The sequence below is a fragment of the Uloborus diversus genome, chromosome 2 (assembly GCF_026930045.1).
Source record: "Uloborus diversus isolate 005 chromosome 2, Udiv.v.3.1, whole genome shotgun sequence".
Taxonomy (NCBI): Eukaryota; Metazoa; Arthropoda; class Arachnida; order Araneae; family Uloboridae; genus Uloborus; species Uloborus diversus.
In genome coordinates this window covers 221,356,386-221,383,355 of record NC_072732.1, presented here as the reverse complement: position 1 = coordinate 221,383,355, position 26,970 = coordinate 221,356,386, and the positions used below count along the sequence as shown (strand labels likewise).

The following is a 26,970-nucleotide window of genomic DNA, read 5'->3' as shown; positions in this document are numbered from 1 at the left end:
ATCAATGAACTAGAGCCTTAAATATTCAGCATTGAAAAAGACACCAAATTTTAAAATCAATGTTGCTAGAAACTCTCTTTTTGCACTTATCCTACTGTTGCTCTGATTCGACGATATGCATAGTTTCAATGTACGAGAATCTGGTTTTGTTCTGCCAATTTGTGTGTTGTATTTTTTCGTTTTGAATTAATTAGCAAGTAGTATTTCTGACTTAAAATTGTGATAGTTAGTAAAATTTGCTCTTTTGGTGTTAACATCTGCTGCACTTGAATAGGGTTAATTTTTTTCCCGTAAGTAGTTTTTAATTTTCTTTTTCTTTCCTTTTTTTTTTTTTTTTTGAGGAAGGGGGCAGGGGTACAAAACTGACTAAGGGCCCACCTTGGCTCTTTGCGGCTATGTATAATCAACATTGCATTTAAGTTTGTTAAATAGTTATCACCCTGTGATTAAAATTTAATGTTAATTAGTTTAAATTTTATCAATTATGCATGAAGATGCAAAGCAAAAGCTAACTGGAATATCAAACTAGTTACAAGTCTAGTTTGAAGCAAACAGCTGTATTATCTTTTCAAAAGAACTTTCTTAAGTTCTAAACTGAAATTAAATCAACTAAACACGCAGTAAGGGATTCAACAGATCGGTTACGGTTGGTGGCTCGATATTTATCACTTCGAGCAAATTATGTTCAGGGAAAAGGAACTGATGGGTGGAAACGTAATTTTTTGTGATGAAAATGCTAAAAGATTAAAAGTAAATATGTATCAAGTGCTGCTACTGTTCACGCATTATGTGTTCATTTAGAAGGAGCAGTTATAAGTATTAATTTTTGCATTTAGCATTTCTTGGTTCCATTTTTCCCCCATATCTCTAATTTTTATTTTCTTTTTCAGTTAATCATTGCTCAATGGGTATTAAAAAGGAGGATCATAAACCTGAGCTCAAGAAGCTCCAAGCTTGTTTTGTAAGTTTAATTGTTTTTTTTTGAATAGAGTAGGTTTTTAAACATATACTAAGAATGTTAAAATGCTAAAGGTTCATCCTTTGTGTAAGCATTTGTTACCAACTTGTACTTGTACGAAGTTTTGCGTTGTCCTTTTACTCTATCTGCTGTTGGAACAACATGCACTACTAAGGGGAGTCATTCATAATTGTTCATTACTTATCATCGACCAAAAGTTATTCCAAATTAGATTTAAAAAAAAATGGGGATGCATCATATCCGATTTTGAGTTATACATCTTCTATTTATAAGCAGTTTTATGTCTTTGTGGTCGAGTTATGGAGACTGGGTTACTACTGGAGCACTTACCCTAGGCAGAGTTTTTTTATTCTTAGAAATTTGATTTCAGATACAGCTGTCACAGACATGATATTTATACATTAAGAAAGTTTATTCCTCTTTCTTTTAGAGGGTTCATGTTGTTTCTTAAAAAATATGGAATTTTAATGTAGTTTTATATAAAATTTGCATAAGTCACATAAGTTCAGTATCTCTTAAAATTTTAATTCTAAACAGAGTTGATTACAAGTCCTTCCAGGGCCAAATAGCTCATGGTATATCAAATGTCTCATTGCTTTGTTTTCCACCACTATCAGTTCTTGTGAAGTACCAACTATTTCACCCAAACTATTTGATTTTCTTGTCTCAAGATACAGTGGTGGACAAAATTATAGACTCAAATTTTTTTCATTTTGTTTCAATTACAACATGACTCGGTTTAAATTATTTTCATTGAAGTAAAGATGAATTGTTGAAGAAATAGTTCTAAAATTAGTACATCTTATCAATTAAATTAAAAAATTCATAAAGTTAGAAAATTTGCAAATTTAATATTTTATCATTACGTGAAACCTGGACAAAAATATAAACTCAAAGTTAAAAAATCCAGGATTACGAGAAAGTTTCGTTCGAAAATGTTAATTTAACGCCATAGAATGAATAAATGTTGCCATCGGTGATTGCTAAAAGTTTTGTTTTTGGAAATTTATGAGAAACATATAAATGCACCGCGCTGGACAAAATTTTCGTTTTTTCAATCATAATTTAACTCAGTTAAAAAAATTTCGTTCCAGTAAAGATAAATAACCCTCTCAGCATGGTAAAGCAGGATTGGCATTTCTTAATGGAAGATAAAACGCTGAAGATTACCAATTAATACTGGAAGATCATCTCTTACCTTTTGCTCATCTGATTCCTGGAGGAAACTGGTTATTTCAGCCAGATAACGCGAGTGTACAAGCAGCGAAAAGTACAAAAGAATGATTCAAGCGCTGGGGTATCAAAGTTATCAAATGGCCAGCTCGTAGTCCAGATCTTAATCCGATTGAAAATCTTTGGGGGACCAGGGTTCGCAAAGTTTATCATGATCGGCACCAGTACCAAACCACAGAGGAATTAAAAAGGGAAATACTTTCAGCATGGAACCATATGCCACTGCAGCTGTTAGAAACTCTGAAATCTACATGCCCAGCCGCATATTCGAGGTAATTCAGAAAACTGGGGGCCCAACTCGTTTTTAAAAGTTTGTAGTTTACACTAATGGCTAGATTTAATGCAGTGTTAATTTTTAAAACATTTCAAATATTGATTTTTTTTTTCAATTTATCCATGTTAATAGCAAAATTTCATTTTCCTAAATCTATGCTTTTGTTTTACTGAAGTAATTGCAAATATAACTTTATTAAACTCAAAAAAAAAAAAAAAAATAATAATAATAATAATAGAATTTTGTCAGCTTATAATTGTGTTTATGCAGTATTGTAAGTTTGTAATTTTGTAATTCAGCATTGGTTCATTTTTGGTTGTTAAATGATTAAGTATTTGAATAAATTTCTACCAAACTTCAGAGTTTCTTATTTTTGAGTTGATACTTTTGTCCAGGTTTCATGTATTATAAAGATAAGTGGAGATTTTTTTTAATTAAATTATTTACATTATAAAGTTTATGAGTTATACTGAATTTAGAACTATTTAGTCAGTTATTTATTTTTACTGGAACAAAAAGTTTTTTAATTGAGTTAAATTATGATTGAAAAAATGAAAAAGAAAGTGAGTTTATAATTTTGTCCAGCAGTGCATTTATATGTTTCTCATAAATTTCCAAAAACAAAACTTTTAGCAATCACTGATGGCAACATTTATTCATTCTATGGCATTAAATTAACATTTTCGAACGAAACTTTCTCGTAATTCTGGATTTTTTACCTCTGAGTTTATAATTTTTTCCAGGTTTCACGTAATGATAAAATATTAAATTTGCAAATTTTCTAACTTTATGAATTTTTAAATTTAATTGATAAGATGTACTAATTTTAGAACTATTTCTTCAACTATTCATCTTTACTTCAATGAAAATAATTTAAACTGAGTTATTTTGTAATTGAAACAAAAGGAAAAAAAATTGAGTCTATAATTTTGTCCACCACTGTAGTATGGACAAAAAAGGTATTAAAAAAAAAAAGCCTTTTACTGTTTTTGTTCAAAGCTAGAAAATACTTTTACATTTTTAAATTATTAATTTATTTCCAACCCAAAATATTTTCCAGGGGATGATCCAAATACCAATTGAGTCACTTTGTGTCTCCTTCTCAAAATTCTGCGTCTTAGACAGCCCCTTTAGTTTAAAATAAGTCGCCTTAAAAAAAATCTGTACCTTAAAATAAGTCCTTTCATAAAAAAACAGTTAAATTCTATCAGGTAGCCTGTAAACTAAAGATTTTTTGGGAGGAAAAAACATCCCACTTTTAAGACATTCTAGGTGAAGTACTTTGTGTCAAAAGGATTTAGATTAGAACTAATAGTAGCAAAAAATGCTCTTTGTGGTATGACATGATATTTTTCATGAAAAAAGATACAAAAAGGAATTTCACAAAATATGTTTTTGTTACAAAAATTAAGAAAGTTTGTAAAAATTTTCCTTTTCTCTCCAAATGCTGACCTAAAAATAAAAAAACTTGGATCAACCTTTGTTTTCGGAACTATATATATTTTCCGTTTCATATTTCAACTTGCTTTCTGACAAATAATTTTTTTATGATTTCTTTTCACAGTCTTCCTCGGACATCGAGATCGTCCCAATACCCCTTCACCGTGAATCTTCCAGGCGGGAATCTCCATGCTCCAGCATCGAGATTGTGCCTCTGCCCATCAAAAAGGAGAAGCGCAAAGTTTCCAAAGAGGATTCTTGTGTTAAGGATTCTCCGATCTGTCCAACGAGTGAGCTGCACGCCACTAAAAAAGAGAATGAGTCTTTCCCCTCCACCTCAACACCTATGTCATTTCATATTAAGAGTGAGCCCTGTGAACACTCTTCCCCCCAAGAATCCCCTTCACTGCCTAAAAGATCACCTGCAGAAGCAGACGAAAACCAAACAGATTTCAAGAATTTGAGTAAGAATACTGTTTGTGGTTTTTGTCAAATTAAACTGCTATGTGATAACTATAATCTTTTGTTTGGTTAGCAGAAGATGATCTCTTTAGAACACAGTTCTTACTCTGTTTCTACTATGAAAATTGCCGCACCATTCTGAATTTTCCATAGACTAATAATAAGAATAGACCGAGGTGTGGTAACCCTTTTGCTGCTCATAAACCAAACCATGTGACTGGTGGATAGCCTAGCAACAGCGGGCGTTGATCGTAGCAGACGATCACGCCCGCGAGAAATAAAATAAATAGAATTGATGGAACACTGAAGAATGATCTTTTATGGAATCCGATTTGTAAATTTGTTATTCTAAGTTGTAAATATTTTGTTGATATAGTGAATTTTTCGTTTAGATATTACTGTACATTTTCTTTAGTCAATTTCAATAACTCCCTAAGCAATTAAAGATGCGAGGGCCTAAAAAGAATCGCAAACGGTAAGATTTTTACCTACACTTTCAATTTAAGATACCGATTAGTACATTTTTTCGTTAACGCAAAACGTTTACGCCATTACGTTCATGCCAACACTGAAGTAGCAGTTCCAAATGAAATAAAAGTTACTGAAAACTGTGATCAAAAACTAATTACTAATGTCAAAATAATGTATAACTAAAAGAAAAATAGTTCAATCTCTACTCCTGGGAAAAAATTATAATGAAAACACATTACTTCTTAAAATACATGTCGAGTGTCAAACTATAGATAATGTTGCCATCTAGCAACCAAGCTGCCAAAGTTTTCGCCAAGCCTTCCACCAGTCACATGATGTATCCATGAACCAATTTTTTCATCAGCAAGTTTGGGAAAGCTCGGTCTACTCTTATTATTAGTCTGGAATTTAGGATTAAATCTTATTGCAGGTTTTTACCTGTAGTTTTAGAGCAGGAATATTTGATCATTTTTCAAAAATGGAGCTACAGTAGACCCTCGTTTTACGCGGGGGCTACATTCCACAGAAATGCCGTGTAAATCGAAGTAAATTGAATCCCAATACTAGTGGGTTTGATTCCGTAGATTACAAAATATACTTCATTCTAGTGATGACTAATTTTATGTACAATAAGTTTAATGTGTACTTATATTGACTTTTATACACAACATTCATAAAGAAAACATAAATTAATTTCGTGTTCTGCTTATAAAGAAGAGCTGGCTATGAATCAAAGGACTAATGGACCAATTCTGATTTATAGTGGTTTTTGCTTTTCATTCCCATTTATTTAATTTGGTGATTTGGAGAGTTTTTTAGGTAAAGTAAGTCTCACTTGTAAAGAATCAATTCTTCACAAAATTTGCATTAAATGAATAGGTAAAACATCTTTTACTTAACTATTAGTACAAACACATCTTTGAGTACTTTTGAATTCTTTGTTATCACTTTGATTTAAAATATGTTTAAAGTGGATTTCTATTGCTATCAGAATTCCAGAATGGTTATTTTTTATTTTTTATTTGATGTTCAAAATTTTCGTGTCCTTAAAAAGTATCTTTCTTGACAATGGTATCTTCATATACATCAAATTTTTCTATCTGCTTGCAGCTGCAGCTCGTGTGGTTCAATACCTGGGAAGTGATGAGGATGACGACCAGCCCCTGTCTAAAATGATTGGACATCCAAATGTGAGTAAAAGTTTAACTTTTTATTAGAAAAGTCACAATCCCATCCCCAATCTTTGCTGCATGAATGTTTCATAATTTAATTTAATGATAGCTTCTCATTAGCCAATGTAATTGAAGTGAAAACATATCTAGATTTACAAAAAGTATGGATTTGTTGAAACCCAGATAAGTAGAAATATGATTTGATGAAGGAAAATTGTAAATATAATAAAATTTGCCTTATGTAAAAATACATCAAACTATATTTTCACCTATTTCTAATGTTTCCATTAGGATGACCAGTTGAGAGCTCTTGTGATCAAAATCATGAAGGAATCAAAACTAGAAGATGTCACAATGAAGCATGTGATATGCAGGGTAAGTTGCCTTTTGTTTTTCGATGTAGTAACAAGTTAAACTGTATTTATATATAGTATTGAAATGTGAATCATGACATATTAACTTCAGATATTTGTAACAACAATCATCATTGTTCTGATTTATTCTGTGTGGAAACTTTTATATTAAAGCAATGGCTGGGGTGTTATACTTGTGAGACAATTTCACACTATTCAACCGCTATGCAACTTTGAGAATACAAAATCATAAAATTAAAAATTTCTTAATTAGCTTGTGGCTTTTAAAATTTTTGGAAAAAAAATTATGATATAAAAAAAAGTTATAATATAATATTGTTGTTTCAGCTCTTTAAAGATTAATGTTCAGAAACCTTAATGTTTCTTTTTCAAGCAGATTGGCAGTGAATACGGTGTAGGTTTGGCTATTAAAATGTTAATAAGTAGCAGTTGTAACTAACAAATGGAAATGTAAGAAATAAAATTAAAAAAAATTCAATTTTATTAAAAGTTTTGTTATAATTTAGAAAACTACTTTTGTGCTTTTATTAATGAAACAATAAAAATATTTTACTCTTTAAGATTTTCCCAAGTTGGCAGGTATGTGAAGAAATGTTCCAGAAGTTGATGTAGTTATGTGTTTAGTGCATATATTGTACAGATCTCTTTAAATTACATGATTCTAATAATGATAAATATTTCTTACAGGTGTTTGAGACTTATCCGAATTATGACCTAGGATATCGCAAAGAATTTATTAAGTCCATTGTCAGACAGGTGAGTATTTACAGTCAAACGTCCATATATCAAAAATTTCTATATATATAAATCCCAGCAAATTTCCATGTCCATTAAATAGAAAAACTGTTTCTATACATCGAAAAAATCTCTAAATATCGAAAAAAAATTCGAGACATTAGTAGATTTTTTTTTTCTACTTTAGACTGTTTGTCTTATGAAAAATGAAAGTGCTGCTATTATGAGAAATCGGAAAACCGTAATAAAAATACTGGAATTTTCACTCAAAAACATGAAACGGCATTACAGTTAGTTGATTTTTCAGAAACTATGCAGTGCTCAGTAAATGTTTCACTAGACTATTAAGTTTTTAATTATTAACTGTCATTTAATCCGATGCTCGTATAAATTAGAAATTGGGTTTCACACGAAAATTATCTTTAATAAGTTTTAGGATTTTTTTTTATGATAAACTAATATTGTTTGTTTTTATCGAATTTTTTTCTGACAATTTGCTATTTCGATATATGGAGGCTCGTCTGTATTACTTAGATTAATACCATAAAAGGAAACTAATTTTATTTTAATTATTATCTTGTATTTAAGCTCTTTAAATCTGTGTGCTGTTCTCCTTATTTATTGAGTTTTTTTGTGAAGAATATCTAGTTCAAAACATTAACCAAAATTTCATACATATAGTCAAGTCTTCATTCAACAAACTTCTGTTGACAAAGTTTTTTATTTAACAAAAGTTTCTGTAGAACTTTGGTTACAAAAGATGTTTACCTGCAATTTACTCTTTACATATTGAAAGTTAATTTCAATCTGGATGGATAAAATTTCTTGTGTCTCCCCCTTTATTTTTCTCGCTTGTCATATTTCCAGTCTCACTATTATTCTTTCATTTTAGTAGGGTAATATTGGGTAAAATGTAATAGTGGGGCTAAGTGATATGGTAAAATGTTTTCAGTTTTCAGTGCCATCTGGCATTATTTTAGAACTGTTTTTAAACATATATTTTTATTGCAGTTTAATACAGGGTGATTCTAATTGAAGTTTTGATTTCAAAACGCTTTAATTTAAATACTGGTCAGATTGATATTTCACCAGAATACTCCTGAGGGATTCAATTGCTCAGAAAAAAAAAAGGTTCCAAAATGTGCTGACAGATGGCGGTGTCAAGTTAACGGGAAAACTCTACTACAGGTGTTCGTTAAACAGGAAAATGGTATTTACCAATATGATACTATAACTTCCAAACGTTTATGAATAATTTATTAGTTAGTGTTGACAGCAAAGACTGATATAACTCTGAACTATGTGTTTCACACCAGATAAAATGTTACCTAGACGGATGCTGCGTCTGTGGAGCTCATTTGTATGTTAGGCATTAGCACCCTCCACAACAGCAATTTGATTCCTGACTGCCATCTGTTGGCACATTCTGTAACTAATTTTTCTCCTTCTCCAAACAGAATCCCATGGCCTCACTATGTTGAGGTGAAATATCAAGTCAGTCGTTTTCAAATTAGAGCCTTTTGAAACTTCATCTAAATACAGTATTTCCAGCTTACTATTTCCAAGTGTTTTTAAGATTAATCGCAAATAAAAATACCTAATCTACATAAGAAGGCATCCTGAACACCATTTCTTTTTTTAAGGATTTGTGTATTAACTCTTTTAGAAAATCACCAGTTGTAATATGTTGGGTGTAAATTTCTTGTTCATTTTCATTCCATTCCAAGAAACCAAACGTCCTATCACAATTCTGATTGAGAAAAACATAATTTGAATTTAAGATGACAAAAATTCAAATTTAATTTTCTTTTCATTTGTAGTTTTGTGATTTTACTTCTCTCCCAATGTAATAGATCGAAAAAAAATATTATGGTATTGTTTTGTTATTGCTATAGTCAAGTTATTCACTCACATGTGGCTTTTTTTCCTCGTTTCAGATCCTTTCACAGATGGACAACCCGAATTGCTCCGTCTCCACAACGGTGATCAACATTTAAGCCCCACCCTGTCAAATGTGTGCCTATTCGTGTTCATGCCCCTGTTTTAACATTCACACTGCGCGTGCCATATCGCATCCGCCAAGCGGAAGGACTATTCATCGTTTCGTGCACCGTCGAAAGACTTCTAGCAGAAAGTTGACATCGCTTTTATCTCGTGTATATTTTACAAAGCTTATAAAATGGATTGGTTTACGGTTCTCTTATTTGTCTTAAAAATCCTTTTCTTTGTCTGCGATCATCCGCTTATGCTGTCTGTTTTGTTTTGTAACATTGAATCTCTGTATATTGCTTCATGACTCCTACGACTTGTGTATGTTTCCGAATGAACTAAAATATATTATGAAACTTTTTCTTTTGTATATTTGAGTTTCAATTTGTTGGCTATGTGTGACTACGATAAAAATTTGACGACAAGCGAAGCTTGTAACTTGAGGACGGAAAAATAAAAATTCAGACGACACAAAATAAAGTAAACGAACACATAACGCTAATACAGACAAAGTCTTATTTCCAGTAAGGCATTTGTAGCACATAGCATGGGCATCCAGCTCTGGGTTCCCACAAACCTTGAAAGGCAGTGAAATTAAAATGGTCTGGGAAATCATAATTAGTCAGGGAAATTTTTATTGTTTTTGTGTAAAATTGGTGAAAAATTATTTCTGCCTATGTGTTGTTAGCCCTACCATTTGTGAAGATGGTGCTCCATGCTTACTTAATAATTATATTAAATTTCACCACCTCTGCAATGATGCACAGAGGTAATTCCTCAAAATATAAAGTCTCGATACTCTAGCATGTGTACGAAGTACACTATGTTAGAAAGAGAATTTAAGAATTTGTGAGAAATGATGGTTATTCACCTGCAAGATTTGATGACTTTCTTTTATGTTCTCTCTTGTAAAGATTTTTTAAAAGTCCTATGGCACATCATAAAACTATGCTTTATATTTTCAATGTAACAATGGAGAGTGGCTTTCTGTTAAATTTCGAGAAGTTTCGATGGTGCAAAGTTATGGGAATGATATGTAGAATCTCATTCATCATTACGCTCAATAATATTTTCCCCAAATTTACTCTTGAAAAATCAAATTCTTGTACACCATCTTATACACCATTTTAAAGTAGTTACAAATGCTTCATAGTATGAACTTGAATGCAAGTTACAGAAAACAAATAAATGGCCTTACAAACTCTTTGAAAATGAGGCTAAATTAGATCTATTCTTATGGGAAAGAAAATCGTGAAGGTGAGCCTGGAATTAAGTTACTGCAATAAAAATGAAACTTGATTTCCTTCCAAAACAATTTTTGGTTTAACTGAGTTTTTTCACATATATATTGGTTTGGTACATGTAGACCATGTTTCTAATTAATGAAGGAAAACATTTTCAAATTTAATTCAAACCTTGAATCTTTTTTTTTTTTTTTTTACAAAAAAAGAATATTTATTTTTTATTGAAATAAGTATCTACTTTTTCCAAGGTCAAATAAGGAAGGTGTGTTTGATAAAAAAATCTTAATTTCATCATTTGTGTAACTAAAAGTAAACAAACTTAAAGTGTATCATAAAAGGTTCCAAGAACCAGAAATGAAATTATAGCTAGAAGTAAAATATTTTGCTGTGTAATCGTTAGCTAATGTCCTCAATTAAAACTTTGAAATTGGTATAAATTAGTGTTTCAATTAAAAAATAGCACAAAATTTACATTTTTTTTTGTGTATATTAAAAATTACTCCACAATCTTTAAATATATTAGGAGCAAAAGGGATTTCAATCTCTTTTCTTTGCTCAAATAAATTTCCTACTTGAAAGTCTTAACTAAGGTACAAGGGCGCCCATATGCAAAATTTTAAGGGGGGGGGGGGGCTCTAAAATTTTCCCCATGGTTTAGCAGAATCTTTTCCCCATGGAAACCGATTTCAGTACAGATTAGTGATATTAAAATTTGACATTTTTAATAACTTATTCATTAATGGCTGGAAAAGAAATTTTTATACATTTTTGCAAATAAAAAAGCATTAAAAGCAAGGAAGTTCTCATTTCTAAGGGGGGGGGGGGGGCGGAAGCCCCCCTTGCCCACCCATATGGGCGCCCCTAAGATAAATTAATACCATTCATGATTGCTTGCAACACATGCATATATGTTTTGCATAAATTAGTAGAAAACTCTCGATTATTAAGCACATAAATTCTTTGCAGAAATTATTTATTCTTGGTACATTATTAAACTAAGTTTTAAATTTTCAAAATAATTTTATTTACAACACTTTTAATGACTAACTCCTACGCAAATGCGTTTTATAGGAAGGAAATTAATAGTAATGAAATACATTTGCTGCGTACAATGCGATTGTTTCTCTATGGACCAGGTCTTGAAATTGGAGCTCTGATGATACTTTGAATGGGCCTCAGAAAAAGCCATAAATGAAATGCACTGGAAAAGAAACAGGATAAACATATTATTTAAAATATTTTTACTGCATCTTTCTTTTTTGAATATTTACAAAAATGATGATTTTGCATAAGGGCATGTTGGGCGAGATGGTGAAATGATTGTGGAAAAACATCCGGTCTTTGAAACAGAACTATTTACAAGGCTCTCCATGAGTCTCATCCTTTTGTTTCACTGGACCACTTCTTGATGGCTGGCAACAGAAACTTGCCTAACTCTTCATCCTTGGAAGAAAGGAAAGATAATTATTTAAAGTTTACCCTTTCAATCAATGCATAGTTGAAAACTAGGTTCCAACACACAGAACAAATTTGCATAAAATAATGGCAACTAGTTACAGGCACATCTAATAACAAAGATACAGTAGAATACCTTTACGCCTTTACGTATATAATGCAATTCTCTATAAACCACACAACTTCTGAGGAGTAAACAATAAGTTTAGTAGTTGGAAAAATAAAAACTAGATCTACATCCGAAACAAACAGGCTTCTTTGGATCAATAAATTTGGAAACTGTTTTTCATCGTTCCACCTTAAGTCAAAGCTTTTAAAAGCAGAATAGTATTCAGAGTAAAAAATAGTACCAGATTGTCTTTGAAAATGCAGTTGCCATGCGAACCAGTAAAATGCTCTGCTATGGAGCCTATTTATTTATGCATGATGATTAAATTGCATTATTTTAATCTTGATACTCAATTTAGTTACAACTAATTCTTAAACAAATATATTGATATATCCTGATGTGATAATGCATATCACATTTTTTACCCATTTACATTTTTCCCATGTTTTCGGTCATTTTAATCGTTTTCTTCCCCCATTTTGTTGTTTTTTTATTTTCTTGTGCATTCCACGTTTTCCCCGCGTTCCCCCGTTAAATTTCGCACACTTTACGATATCAAAATATGACTTATTCACTTTTCCCATCGTTTAACTTTTTGTCACTTTTTCAAGCGTCGATCCAATTTTTTGCATCTTCTTGTCGGCCATTAAAATGGCGTAGCGTCCCCTTCCCTTCGTTGTTTGGGCGCCAAACGCACTCATTGGTTCCCGCGCATCACCGCGTACCCGGATCTGATCGCTCATTTGCTGATTCATTTTTCCACCCCACTTCACTCTGCTTGCTGCTCTCTGTCCGCTCGGTCGCATTTTCTGCGGCTCCGGTTTTTGTTCTACGATGGCGATAATGATGCATCGGTGCACGGCGTCTGGGGACGGCCGTTGCTCGCCGCGAAATTGTTAAGACCTCAACATGAGGTGAACGTTTTATTTTTTTCATATATGTTTACAATATAATAATCAAGACCGTTACTTCGTCGCAGCCGATGATGAGAGCGTAGGTGATCCATCACCTGTCTGAATGATGGCGGCACGCAGAGTGCACCTGAATCGTCCCCTTAATGTAACTACTTTTTCGATAATCAAATGAGCATGAGGTGACGGCATGGATCCGCAATTACCTTGAAAGTACCTCGATTCCTTTTTAAGCGTGCGACGAGCTCAACATTGTCACCATGGAGATTACAACCAGCGCCATTTTTTTGTCTCAACGTACATTGGCCTTCAACGGAAATCGTCAACAATAAGTCATCCCTGAATTACACCCCACCATAATGAACTGTCCGTCCTCCGTACATTACAATTAAATACTTCACCACCCTCCGCGTGAACTCTACGTTTTTTTTGACCGTTAACGAACTTTGCAACCCCTGCCAGCTCCGCCCTTTTTTTTTTTGAACTCTCAAGTCTGGATTCCTCGCATTTGTTTTTTTACTATGTGAAATGTTCTGGTGATCACCATGCCTAGTGCCTGTCTTCATGTCTGCTTGGAAGTAACGTAGAATAAAGAATGTGTGGTAATTAATTTTGTGTTTTCTATCGTCAACAAACACCACCCCCGGGTAAGTCTCTTTTAAATTTTTGTTCTTGGGCATTCAAGGCAGTCGTTGGTCTGAGGTTATGCGCGGCAGCGATGCTTCCACTTCCACGGCCTAAAATCGTTTTTTTTTTTTGGTTTTCGTATAATTTGACAAAATTAATCGCGCGCATCATGACACCTGAATATTATTTTATAAATTTGTGAAATGCTCTATACAATGCCAAAATCTTTACAGCACAAAACCTCTAGTCTTGACGTATGCATTATAACAGCCTTTTGCAATATTATCAAACGACCAATTTTAAGATCAATCGGTAAGTCAATTAAGTTTCAGATAATTTTCATTCATTTATTTGTTTAAAATCATCATAAAATAATCATCATTAAATGTTATATTAAAAAAAGATTCTACGATTGTCCAAAAACCCCACAACGCACTAGTGAGGTCTACACCTCTTGTTTTTCCAACCAATATGCATAAAGCATGAAACAGATTGCATAAGCAAAAATATAAGAGAATCCACCTGATATCCCCAAGAGACGCAGATGCTTTTGGTGTCATCCTCCCCCACATCCACCTTGATGAGAACAGATGCCACTGTGATAGAACAGTCTGGGGCCAGTTGGACATTATGATTTTCCAAGAGGCTGCAATGAAACAGATGCAAACATGAAGTTAAATCTTTGTCAACCAACATGCACTGTCTGCTGCACAAGAAATAAAATTTATATGGACAAAATAGTACTTCAAGGCACAAAATGCTTTAAAAACCCTTGAGGAGGAATGAAACTTGTATCACAGAAGATATTTGGTTATATTCTTGGGGATTTTTGTGTGGTTTTGCAATTAAAAAGAATGAGTGGTAAACACGATAATATATTTTCTATTTTGTGCAACACTTCTCATCAAAACTCCCCTATGCATTGCAAGTGTAAGATTGCAGTTTCCTATATTACATTGCATTGAATATTTAATATTTTTGTACACATATTTTTCCAGTAAAAAGGTTTTTGCACTTGCTCTTGATTTTCGATTTTTAAGGTTGCTGAAAGTTCAAATTCAATAAATATACAAAATTAAATCACATACAATGCAGATTAACAATTCATGCCTCAATTTTACCGACTCGTAACAAAGGAGTTTCTATGAAAGATCTGCACCCATAGATAAAGAACAGTAAGTTCAATAACTGACAAATATACAAGTACTATATGCTTACCTATAGGTGCTTATACTTACTCAGTGTTTTCATTTGTTGACAGATGCAATGAAAGATTAACCTTGTGGTATAATTTTTACTTGTGAGTTTCAGTTAATTGTAACTTTCTAATTTATTGCTGTTTGAATATATTAAGCATACTCGAACTAATATATTTCTTTCCAAAAAAGAGAAAAGCCTTTCCAGATTACTTATTTAGCAAACTACAGTCAGTATTTTTTTAGATGAATGACAAAATGAAAATAGAAAATAACATACAGTAAAACCTGTAAAGTTGACCACCTGTCTAAGTTGACCGCTTTTGTCAGGAACAGAATTAGTCCTATCTTGTATAATGAAGGAAAACCTCTGTAACTTGACCACCTTTCTATCTTGACCACCTGTCTATCTTGACCACTAATGTACCCCAAATTTGGTTTGGAGTATTGTAAAAAAAACCCTTTGTAAGTTGACCACTTGGTTTATTTTTTAAAACTTAATTTAGCAAATTATTTTATTTTATTATTATTTTTTTAATAGCTTTCCAAGAATATTTTTGATGCCAGACCAGCATTTTACCAACTAAATAAAACAGCAGCATAACTAAACCTCCTTGAAGGTTTAACCACATTGGAAAACTACTAAGAACCCTTTCATTCTCCAAACTTGCTTTTCTTTTGTTGTTCTATTTGAGATTGCCTTTTGTACTCTCTGTTCAATGTAAACATGTGTCAGTAGAAAAGTACAAAGTATTTTTTTCCAGTTGCAATATTTTGTGGCAACACTGGAATTGTGCTAGAGTAAAAGTTACTTGCATTGCAGTATTTCTGGTGCAAGGGGTTAAGAAATAGGACATTTTCATTTTCAACTGCCTTTTAGAACTATGAGAGTCCAGCTTGTTGCTCTTTGTGTTCTAGTTTTACAAAAAAATGGCTTCAAAAAGAAAGTTAGTTGAACTTGAGATTGATTAAAAAGTATGAAATATCAAAATTAATTGAAAAGGGAGAAATCCAGAGAAAATTAGCTGACACATATGGAATTTCCAAAACTAGTGTCTAATAAGTGCGCCAAACTTCAATAAGGAGTTATTTTGTTGAAAAGTAGATCATCATGGTTATAAATGTATATGAGAAAAAAAAATAAGCGAAAAATTTGTTATTTTTGATTAGCTGTGAATTTTTAGAAACTATTAATATCAAATAATTTTTTATAAACAACGACTTTTTTTTTGATCAATTTACTGAAATTTTAAATTTACATGACACATTATACGTCATTCTGAGAAAATAACCTCTAAAAATATTTGAATAACATTTTAAATTATTGTTTCAAAGTAAAGTTAAACAATGAAAGTGAGTTGAATGGAAAGAGTAAGTGTCAATTAGTCAAAAAAATGAATACATGGTGCAAGAAATGACAAAAAAAAAAAAAGAAAGAAAAACATTACCCCCTTTATAAGTTGACCACCTGTCTAAGTTGACCACCAAAGTACTGCACCGCACATGGTCAACTTACACAGGTTTCACTGTATTATTTTTAATACTATTTTTATTGATAAATTTCTTCACAGCTGTATTTAAGCTCTAACATTATATTAATATTTCACGAAGAACATTTCTTAGTGCTGTTTCTATTTTTCAGTTGAAAATGATACAGGTTGAATTCTATCCAAATTCTAGTGACCCTGAAATTTTCAAAGCTTCCAATCAAATAATTGTTAATATGATTTTCATTTTTGCTAATCCAAACAAAATGTATACACAAGCAATTTAGCTTAAAAAAATAACTTAAATCAAAATACAGAAAATTCACTATTTTCTAGTTTTGATAGTTTTTTTTTTTTTTTAAATCTCTGAGATTTATAGTTATACTGTAGTTGTATGAAAAAGTTAAAATAACTCAATTTGAAAAAAGAAAAATGCTAATCACAGTCTGGGTTATTATAGACTAGAGTTTATTTTGCCTTTGCAGTTCACATTAATGATACATATTGTAATCAATTTTTTAATATATTTTTTTTTCAGTATCTCAGTACAAATTCTAGCATAGTTCTACTTCCAGTATGGGAAAAAAAATCCAGTACATTTCCTGTACTGGCAAACTTAGTTTCGCAAATACTTCCCATGGAATAACTTGTGTACAAGTTACAAAAATGTCGGTTCTGACCAGTTTTCGTGTCCAGAAAACCCGAATTATTAATAGGTTTATCACCCTATACAAATTGCAGTTAAATAAATACAGGGTGGCTATAAATAAAGTTCTGATTTCAAAACTCTCTAATTTAAAAACTACTGGTCAGATTGATATTTCACCAGAACTGTCGTGAGGTCATGGGATTCATTTGGCTGAAGAAAAAAAAAGTTCCAAAATGTGTTGATAGATGGTGGTGTCAGGTTAAGGGGATTAAACCCTATCTCAGGGATTCATTAAAACAGGAAAATGGTGTACACCATAAAGATAATATAAATTCCAAACGTTTATGAATAATTTATTAGTGTTGACAGCAAAGACTGATATAATTCAAAACTACATGTTTCACAGCAGATAAGATGTTATATGTGCTGAGGTTGCATCTTCAGAGTTCATTTCACATGTTAGGCATTAGCATTCCTCCACAATAGCAATTTGAATCCTGACTGTGCCATCTACTGGCACATTTTGGAACTTTTTTTTTTCCTCCTCTAAACAGAATTCCCTGGCCTCACTATGTTCTGGTGAAATATCAAGTCAGTAATTTTCAAGTTAAAGCGTTTTGAACTTGGAACTTTAGTTATAATCATCCTGCACTGTGGAATTGGATGTTACCTTTTGATTTTGGAGAAGATCACATCAGTGAGCCTGGAAGCAGGGGCTCCGGTGGGATCCTCGATCCTCAGGGTGGAGGTGAAGCGAACCTGGTGAGGTACCACTCCCACCTCCTGCATGGCCTCCTCAGGCTCCATCAGCCGAATTTTCTGCAAAATATTGATGCTTTCAATAAAGATCTAGACTAGGAATTCTGAACAGTAGCCTTTGGCTACCAAAGTCACAGAAAGTAGTACAGAGAAACCTGTGTAAGTTGACCACTTGTGTTGGCTAACTTTAGAAGTTTTACTGCAGCCACTTTTGGAGTTTTTGGTAGCCATTTGTTTTATGTTTTGTTATTTTAACTCTTCACATACAAACACATAGTTAAAATGATTACTATGAATTTTTTTTACTATAAGACTCGATTGCTTTTGAATTTAATAACATTTAAAAAACTAGAATTTTTTACAACTCTGAAAATTTACAGGTGAGTTTGGAAAAAAAAAAATAATTAAGTAATAGAAAGGCAATGATTCAGCATCTGCCTTAGGAATGCCTGCCTTCAATGACCATGAAGTGATATTTTCTTAGGAAAAATTAAATTCAAGGAATATCGGACTTTGACTAAATGAGGTTTTGGTTAAAATAGTTTTGGGTAATTCAGGTTCTACTGTACTTCAAGGGAAAATGAATGAAGTAGTAGTATTGAAGCAATACTACCTCGTAATGAAGCGAAATATCAGGCTTTTGATGTTCTATCTTTGGATACAACATCAAAATAATGATTACATCCTGAAAACATGGTACGAAACGTTAGATAGTTGATTACTATTTTTAAGCAAATGCTTAGAAGACGTGCAACATTAAAGGTGACTCTTACTAAATTTAAATAGAAACACAACTGAGCAATAATTGGATGCCTCAGTTGCCAAATCGATTAACTCCACTTTTTGAAAAAATCCTAATTTCTGCTTTAATAGTGCTCAATTAATGCTTAGCATGTGAATTTATATTAAAGTTTTGGTTCAGTACATTTCTGATCCTGTGATGGCAGAAATTGTAACACGCACTTTGGAACCATTACTCCTATTCTACTTAACCATCTAGTTAACCATTCACTCCTATGGAAAACAGAATCTTCATCACTTTTCTCGACTTTTTGTTTTATGTAGTTAATTGATTTGGCAAGTGAAGCATCCAGCTGTGATAAACTAAAAAGGTACAGATCAGAAACATATACAATATACTTTTAAGCAGGCCCTGATTAACACACAGGCCAACTAGGCCTGGGGCCCCATATTTTGTAAAAAATTATGCATGGCATTAAAAAAATCATGTATTTTTATAAAAAAAATAAAAAATCATGTTTTAAATAAATGTTAAACATTATTTCAATATTGTTTTTCATTCATTTAAATTGATAGAATAGAGAAGGGGGCCTCCAAAACATTGTAGGTCTTGGGCCTCACTTTCAGTTAGTCGGGCCCTGTTTTAAGAAAATTAAAATTTTTTCTATTTTTAAGAAATCTTCCGAAATGAAATACTGCAATGAACTAAATGACAAAAACATAATTCACAGCTTTTGTTGCTCCATAATCTTCTGCAACTGATTAGCAGTGCTACTCACATTGTTGTTCATGACCAGCATGCCATGCAGGATGCTTTTCCGCTTCAACCCCCCAATGCCATCTGTAAACAAGAAAAGAGCGAGTTAGCACACTGAACATTGGTTGGAGATGTATTAATCTTTACCAATAATAAAGCTGAAAGTCTACCTGGATCTGTATGTTTGGATCTCTGTGAGCGCTTAGACCGTTTGGTCGATTTTCATGAAATTTGGCACAAAGTTAGTTTGTAGCATGGGGGCGTGCATTTCGAAGCGATTTTTCGAAAATTCCATGTGGTTCTTTTTATATTCCAATTTTAAGAAAATTTTACCTAGCAAATTATCACGACGTGAAATAGTAAATTACGGAGTTATCATAATGTGGAACCCCAACATGGGTGAGTCATTTAACATAGCAAATTGGGTAGAAATTCATCATCCATTATTTGTTAATAGACAGGCGAACCAAATGACTTTTTAATTTTCTACTACAGGCAAAGCCGTGTAGGTACCACTAGTGATCAATATTATGAAAAGAGATGAATAATGAAATCCTATTTCATCTGGGACAGAGGAGGGGCATAGGCGGATTTACGGGGGTGCCAGGGGGTGCGCCGCACCCCCAACAATTTTGGTTGGATTTTCAAAGAAAATTTAAATGAAATGTATTTTATCAGGAGAAAATATATATTTCTCCTCAGGAATTTTGTGAAGCAACTTATATTTTTCTACAGCTAAATGCAAGTTAATTTACTTGAAAGCAAACCCAAAAATACAATAATAGGCAGCTCTTTGTGAGACCCGATCACCACACATCGCCAGTGCGAGAGAAATTGTGCTACACGAATTAAAAAGAAGTATTTCTTTATTAAAAAAGAAAGATCATAAATAATTACATAAATCAAATAAAAACATCCCTTTAATTATTTTTCAGTACTGCATCATATGATAATTTTATGCTCTGCAATTTGGTATTTATTGGTATAACATTACTATTTTCTTTTTCGTTGAAACAACCATGGCTAATAAAGTCAAAAAATATGGCTATTGTGATGTACTTCCTCAAAAACGATATAAAGTCCTTACACATCATTCTAGTAAACAGTACAATAAAATCACTCTGAAATCAACTAAAAACCAACATTTCCACTGTAAAATTTAAAAAATTTTCTGAAGGGGGCGGGGCAGTGCTATTACTGACTTCCGCTACTAAAATTAGTTGCTTTTGTTACCTTTAATACGAATAATAGTCTCCAAAGTGGTTACCAGATACAGAAAATAATATTTAAAATAGTCTCATATTTAAAAAAAAAAAACAAAAAACGCATTTATATCATTTGAATGCCATGAAGTGGGTCAGACCTACGTGGGGTAAGTTTTCTCCAAACAACCTTTAAAAAGGAAAACTTCAAACTATATTTTCCAAATTTTAGCCCGACCCTGAATAAACACTAGAGAAACCAGCCCTGACACATTCTAGTATATTTTTCTCACTATCTGACTGTTAATATTAAAGACTACAGTAAAAGACTGACTGTATAAAAAGAGCTCGAAGCGTCACATTCATATTTCCGAACGAAAGAAATTTAGCTCTCGTTTAAAAAAAAATGAATGTATAGTACGAATAAAAGAAATTAAGAACTAAAAAACAGTAAAAAAAGAAAAAAAAGAAGTAGTTGAGAAACAGAAATCGCGATTGCAAAAACTAATCCTTTACAAAATTCGCACTCACAAAAACGATACCGTTACGAAAATTGCGATCTTTTACGATCGCGATGAAACTTTACAAAACTTTTCTTATAAATATATTTTTATAGTTATAAATTTCACTTTTTCTGGTCGTGAATGTTTTATTACATTTCATTTTCCCACTTTTTAAAACAATTGTTTTCAAAAATTAAAAGCGGTAAAACTTTTCCTTTTTTTTCCGTAGTAACTAGGGGGTAGCTTAAAAGCGATTTTTTTTTTTTACAAATTTTTTCTCGTAGGAGAAAAAAAAAACCCTAACTTTTTTACGAATTTTAGTTACACTTACTGAAATAGTCGCTGTTTTTTACAACTGATTGCAAAATACTCGCTTTTGTCATCAAAATAGTCGCCTTTGCCGCCAAAATAGCAGCTTTAGTCGCCATTTGCAGTGCTGTATACCCCCCCCCCATCCCCTGTATTGCAATGGCATAGCTAGTTTCTCTCACCCGGGACGATTCCTCTATTTGCCACCTTTTCATTGAGACATATCTAATACATTAAAGCATTGAAAATAATTATCGCTCAAAATATAAAACTTCATTTAAGGTAGCAAAGGGAAACTGATATAATCCGTATTCTTCCTACAAAAATAAAGGGGGCGGAGTCAGGCGCCTATCTCGGAGAAATACTCTGAATTTACATCAAAAATTACATTTAAAAGTAACTTTTGGAGGCATGCGGTTCTCTACCGAATCTTTATCAAAACTGAAGTCAGTTTAAGCCTTTGGGGACGATGGAGATTCAGCTTTTATTCCGTAACAAAGTTCCAATAATTCAGCACTGCCAAAGAAACAACTTTTACAGAAATATACTTGATATTTATATACATTAACAGATGTTATATTTCAGAAATATATTGATGTTACATATTTGCATATTTTCTGAAATTTAAGTTTTAAAAATACAATTTAAGTGTTGAAATACAATTTAAGGACATTAAGTGAATGAGGAAGGTTCAAGGGCTCAATACGGAAATATTTCAACTTTAAACACTGATATGACCGTTCAGTCATACCAAAATCTTACATTTCAAAGGAGTTTTTTTTTTCTTTGCCTCCAGTATTAGATTTAAAGTATGATTCCCTTATTTGATTTTTTTTCACACCAAAAGTGCTGAATCGCCGCCCCGAAAAATACGCCGCCCCGGGCGGACCACCCTCTCCACCCCTCCCTAGCTACGCCACTGCTATATTGTTGCACCCCCAGAATTCACAGTCTAAATCCGCCTATGGGCTACCATATTTTTTAGTGCACAGACCATAATTTTTAACCCCAAAAATGAGATGCATCATGTATTGAAGAAGGAGAGAAAAGAAATTGATGCCAAGAAAGAGTCAGGGGACAGTAATGTAAGTTTTGTAGATTAACGAAAAATTAGTTTTGCTTTTTATGATTGAAAATTACTTGAGATGTTATGCATGTTTTAAAAAGTTTATTTTAAACTGAAAAATGTATTAAAACTGAAGTGTGCATGCATAGATAAAATATCTTATCTACAAAAATTGCAGTAAATTTCATGTTGTAACCTCACGCAACATTTTGTGACCTGATGCATCAAATCAAAATATTGAGATCATTTTTTCTAAAATTAGATTTTTATTTTTAATTTTTAAAATGAAATAAAATCACTGATAAGAAGGATTCTGAAGCTTTGAGATTTTAAATAACAGCCTGGCCAACTAGATGAAACATTTTTTTTTTAAATGGCTGTATGAAGGGTTTAATCATAGAAAGAACAAAGTGAAACTAAAATTGAGTGAAATGTTAACTTTTGAAATTGAATCATTATTTCGTGCTAAAATTACAACTTATATTCTGATTCATACCCAGTCATGAATTTAAACTATTATTTTACAAAATGAAAAATTCCATTTTTCAGTTTTCAAAGTTTCAGAAACATTTTGGTATAAATAGAAACATAAAAGTTTTTTTTTTTTAATTCAGGTAAAATGACTGCTAATATTTTAGCATAATTTTTAAAAATGCTAAAAATTTTGATTTTTTTTATATCCACTATAATATTAAAATCTGTTCGCGTCCGTCTGTCTGTCTGTCTGAAGATCGATCTCCTCGAGAACCGCTGCGAATCAAGAGTCGAACGAGATACCGATCAATTCGAAATTTTCCAAAGAAAACAATAGAACCAATCTCGTAATTGTACGACTTTAATTGGCGGAGATATTAATTAAAACGTTAATTAACATGACGTTATTCAGGAATTTTTATTTCTTTCCTGTTGCCATTTTGCGTATGAGCAAATAAAATTCTAATAATTGTTTTAAAAGAGATTTTTTTGGCTGCTGTCTAAATCTTAAAACAACGTTTCCATCCAGAATTTCATTTCAAATTAGTTTAAAATTGGTTGCTCTATTCGGATATAGCCTTTATTTTATCGTCTGTCCTTTTTTTATTTTTTACATTCAACGTTCTTAACTCTTTTCCTCATATAAAAGTTGTTTCTTTAGCTATGTTTATTGATTGTAGTGTAAGTTTATCATTCACTGGCCTCATATTTTGATACATTTAGATACATTTAGGATGTGCGACTAATTATGTTTATTTTGCTGAACTTTTTCCCGTTACATGGGTGAGTTTTCGAATTGCAATAACTTTCTTTTTCTTTCCTGTTTCTATTTTTGAAATACAGTTTGTATCGTTAAAAGAACATGTTAAATTAAGATTGTTTGGATTTCTTTAAGTGAAACAGAGTTGAACAAAAAAATTGTTTTTAAGGATTTTAACTAAAGCTATCTTGGAATCTGATTAACGTTAAAGAGAATTTTGACAAAAATATGCTCTACTGGTGTTTTACAAACCTTGCATTACGCGTATTTATTTACTTCTTAGCGCTTTAGAAACTGATGTCAGAGTAATACAAAAACATCAATTGGACATCTCTTTCATTTTTTAAGTAGCCCGTGCAACGCCGGGCACGCAGGCTAGTTTTACATTGTTTAGAGCAGAGAAGTGTTTTCAAAATTTATTCGCTACTTCTTCAAAACCAGGAATAAAATAAATATAGTAATAATAAATGAACAAGTAATAACAAAATGAAATCAACTAATAATAATAATAAAGGTTATTCATATTCAATGAGAAAGTTAGGAATTAAATCATTTATAACATTTTACTCAATCAGAGATGAAAGCAGCACATGAAATATTTAAAATCATAGTAGCAAGAATTATTTTGTGAGATATTCCTCAATCAATGCCTTCAGGGGGTATTCTAGTCTAGAAATTCAAAAAAACAAAAAAAAAAATCGATTTTTTTCCCTTGTCATATTCTCAGAGTTTAGACCTTTAAGAATAAGTTTCTAAGAGGATTTATAGAAATTCAAATTATTTTTGGAGTTACGGTTAATTTTGTTGAAATAAACTCTTTTGCTGAATTGAGACTGCAAATTTTAAAAGCATTTTTCTCGAAACTAGTTTTATCGATACGGTTGACAAGATATCTCATGTTCTAATACATCGATTTACTTGAAATTTGGTACAGACTTTCTTAGTACTATCAAAATTGTCCCTGCGTATGGGTTTTTGAAATTTTTGATTTTTATTATTTTCAAAAAAATACCAAATTTCGAAAAAGGAGCCAAAAAATGAACTTTTTTTTTTCAAAAAGACACCATTTTGTGGGAAAAAAAATCGGCTACATTCAGACAATTCTACATCCTTGTTTAATAAGAATTAACCTTGACTTTATGTTTCAGATCACCTGAAGGATTGGAATCACGTCAATCAGGAGACTCTCCCTTTTTTTAGAGTCCCCACTTTGCCAGCCTCCTCCAACTACAATTTTGATTCTTTTTTCAACTATTATACATTTTTATACTTTTAAAGTATTAGTAAAAGACATAAAAATGGATAGTGAATGGAAAAAAACAGCAGCTAGTGAACTTAGCTGTTTTTTTTTCTATTACGCCTGTAAAATCATCTTAAAATTAAGCCTTTATACAAGAAAACCCCCTTAAATAATTGAAAATTTAATTAAAAGAATAAAAATTAATCAGAAACAAATTCTGCAAAAAAATTAATCAAAACTTTTGAATTGCGCTTGGATTTATGAAAATTCACTCACTGGCGTCCCGAGAGTAGATCTGCTTCTTGAGGAGGTCGAGAGAAACATCGACGGGAACGGTGATTGGGGTCTCGAAGGAGACTGTCTCGCCATTGGCCGGCATCAGACATTCCTTTCCTGCAAAAGGAGAGCAACACTTTTCAAGCTGATGACAAACAAGAGTACCACTAATGTGTCATTTTTAGCAAAATGAGGGCAATGATCAGCACACACACTCATTAATATCCCTTTTAAAATGGCTCCTTCCGCTCCTTCTTAATAATCCTTCTAATTTGAATCAGATTAGATTTTTGAGTTCATAATCATGGTGAAGAGGATATTATGACCAGCTTCTGCTAGTGCAAAGCACCCTGAGCACTCAAAGGTAGAAAGCTGACTGAGCATTAGCTGTACCTTAAAACATCAAAATCTTAATTTAGATTAAGTGCCAATAACACAACTGAGGAAGTGAGAAGCAAAGGGATGTAAATGGCAAAATCAAAAATTTGAAGATAACCAGTACACATGGTAGGTGAACCTCTCCTCTGTCTTGGGGCAAGAGATGATACTAGTAGTCCTGGTAGGTGCTACTGTATAGCATGATATAGAAAAAAAAATCAATGAAAGCCTACCTAGGATGTGTTATCTTTAAACGCGTTTTACTCAAAACTAGAAAATGTCCACTTACATCCCTTTGCTTCTCACTGCCTCAATTTATAACTACCACATGTTCTGAATAAAGTAGCTGAAGTCTTGAAATATAAATATAGATGAATGTAAAAATAGTGTTACATAAACCTTAATTAGTCCACAGAATTTTCATGTCAATTTCAGGAAATTACTGCAATCAAAAGGCTAATTTAAACTCACCCCAAGTACTTAGACTTTATCTTCGACAAATCTTCCAAACAAAGTCTTAAAATATAAATATAGGTGGAAGAACCAAAATTGTTTAAAATGAATTTCTAGACTTTTCTACACATATAAAGTATGTTAAATACAGAAAGATGTGCTTTCAAATTTAAAGAAGAAATGTAGGTCTAAAAATCAGTAAATGCTGTAGATTTAATTCAGTAAATAATGTAGATTCAAAAATCGGGTTTCAACTAGTCCGGTTTTGGTGACCATGCAAGGTTTAATGTCATTGGAAAAGAGAGGTAAGAAATAGGAATGTCTATATATAGATTTAAAACTTGTTAAGTTAAAATGTGTGCATTTATCATCATTATTAGTTCAGCATCGTCCAGTGGCGTAGCTAGACCCGACTTTCGGGGGGGGGGGTTACTTCTTATATATGTATATATATATATATATATATGTATATATATATATATATATATATATATATATATATATATATATATATATATATATGTATATATATATATATATATATATATATATATATATATATATATATATATATATGTATATATATGTATATGTATAATCGCTTGGAATTTTTTCCTTTTCTTCTTTTTTTTTTCTTTCTCTTCTCTCTTCTTTTTCTCTTTTTTTTTTTGAGACTAACTTTTCGGGGGGGTGGGTTGTCCCCAAACCCCCCCCCTTAGCTACGCCCCTGGCATCGCCAAAAACCGTTTTCATTTTTTGAATGTGTGAAAGGCTGAGGATAATCTGTCCCGCAGATAATCTGGAGTTTACTGTTTGTATATAGGCAGATACAGATGCCATGACAGAACTTGTTACAAATAACTCAAGGACAATAAAAACGAATATTTTGGCTGCCCATATGTTTGAACGTAATAAGTTACTGAAAAACTTATAAACAAAAATTCCTGTTTGACTAAAAGGGAAATTTTGAAATTTGTGTGGTTTTTTTCCCCATTTCTACAACACTCAGGGCCGGATTTAGGGGAGGGCAGGCGGGACTACTGCCCCGGGGCCTCCACAACAAAGGGGCCCCCACAATAAAATTTTTATAAACTGTCCTAACTTTCATGGGTCAGCAAATTTTACGTTTTTTCTCCCAGACTTTTTTTGTACTTCTACAAAGAGTGCTTGCACAAAAATAATATTATTATAGATATATCAGAAAGCCCCGATTGCAAGTATACATTTACTATCAATTTTTTATTT

The 26,970-nt window shown here is 32.1% G+C and overlaps 2 protein-coding genes across 2 annotated transcripts in view; one reads left to right on the top strand and one right to left on the bottom strand.

The window, feature by feature from the left end:
- LOC129217715 (protein DEK-like) overlaps nt 1-9,463 on the top strand; it is a 50,027-nt gene extending 40,564 nt beyond the window's left edge. Inside the window, exons 9-14 of the mRNA XM_054852052.1 lie at nt 891-961; nt 4,051-4,390; nt 5,970-6,049; nt 6,323-6,406; nt 7,093-7,161; nt 9,078-9,463. Of these exons, the coding sequence (XP_054708027.1) occupies nt 891-961; nt 4,051-4,390; nt 5,970-6,049; nt 6,323-6,406; nt 7,093-7,161; nt 9,078-9,137 (704 nt within the window). The 3' untranslated portion in view covers nt 9,138-9,463. The remainder of the gene's footprint in view (nt 1-890; nt 962-4,050; nt 4,391-5,969; nt 6,050-6,322; nt 6,407-7,092; nt 7,162-9,077) is intronic.
- Nucleotides 9,464-11,473: 2,010 nt separating this feature from the next.
- LOC129216836 (integrator complex subunit 11-like) overlaps nt 11,474-26,970 on the bottom strand; it is a 40,963-nt gene continuing 25,466 nt past the window's right edge. The window contains exons 13-17 of the mRNA XM_054851053.1: nt 24,895-25,011; nt 19,087-19,148; nt 17,478-17,626; nt 13,998-14,121; nt 11,474-11,816 (exon numbers count right to left, since the gene is read on the bottom strand). Of these exons, the coding sequence (XP_054707028.1) occupies nt 11,751-11,816; nt 13,998-14,121; nt 17,478-17,626; nt 19,087-19,148; nt 24,895-25,011 (518 nt within the window). The 3' untranslated portion in view covers nt 11,474-11,750. The remainder of the gene's footprint in view (nt 11,817-13,997; nt 14,122-17,477; nt 17,627-19,086; nt 19,149-24,894; nt 25,012-26,970) is intronic.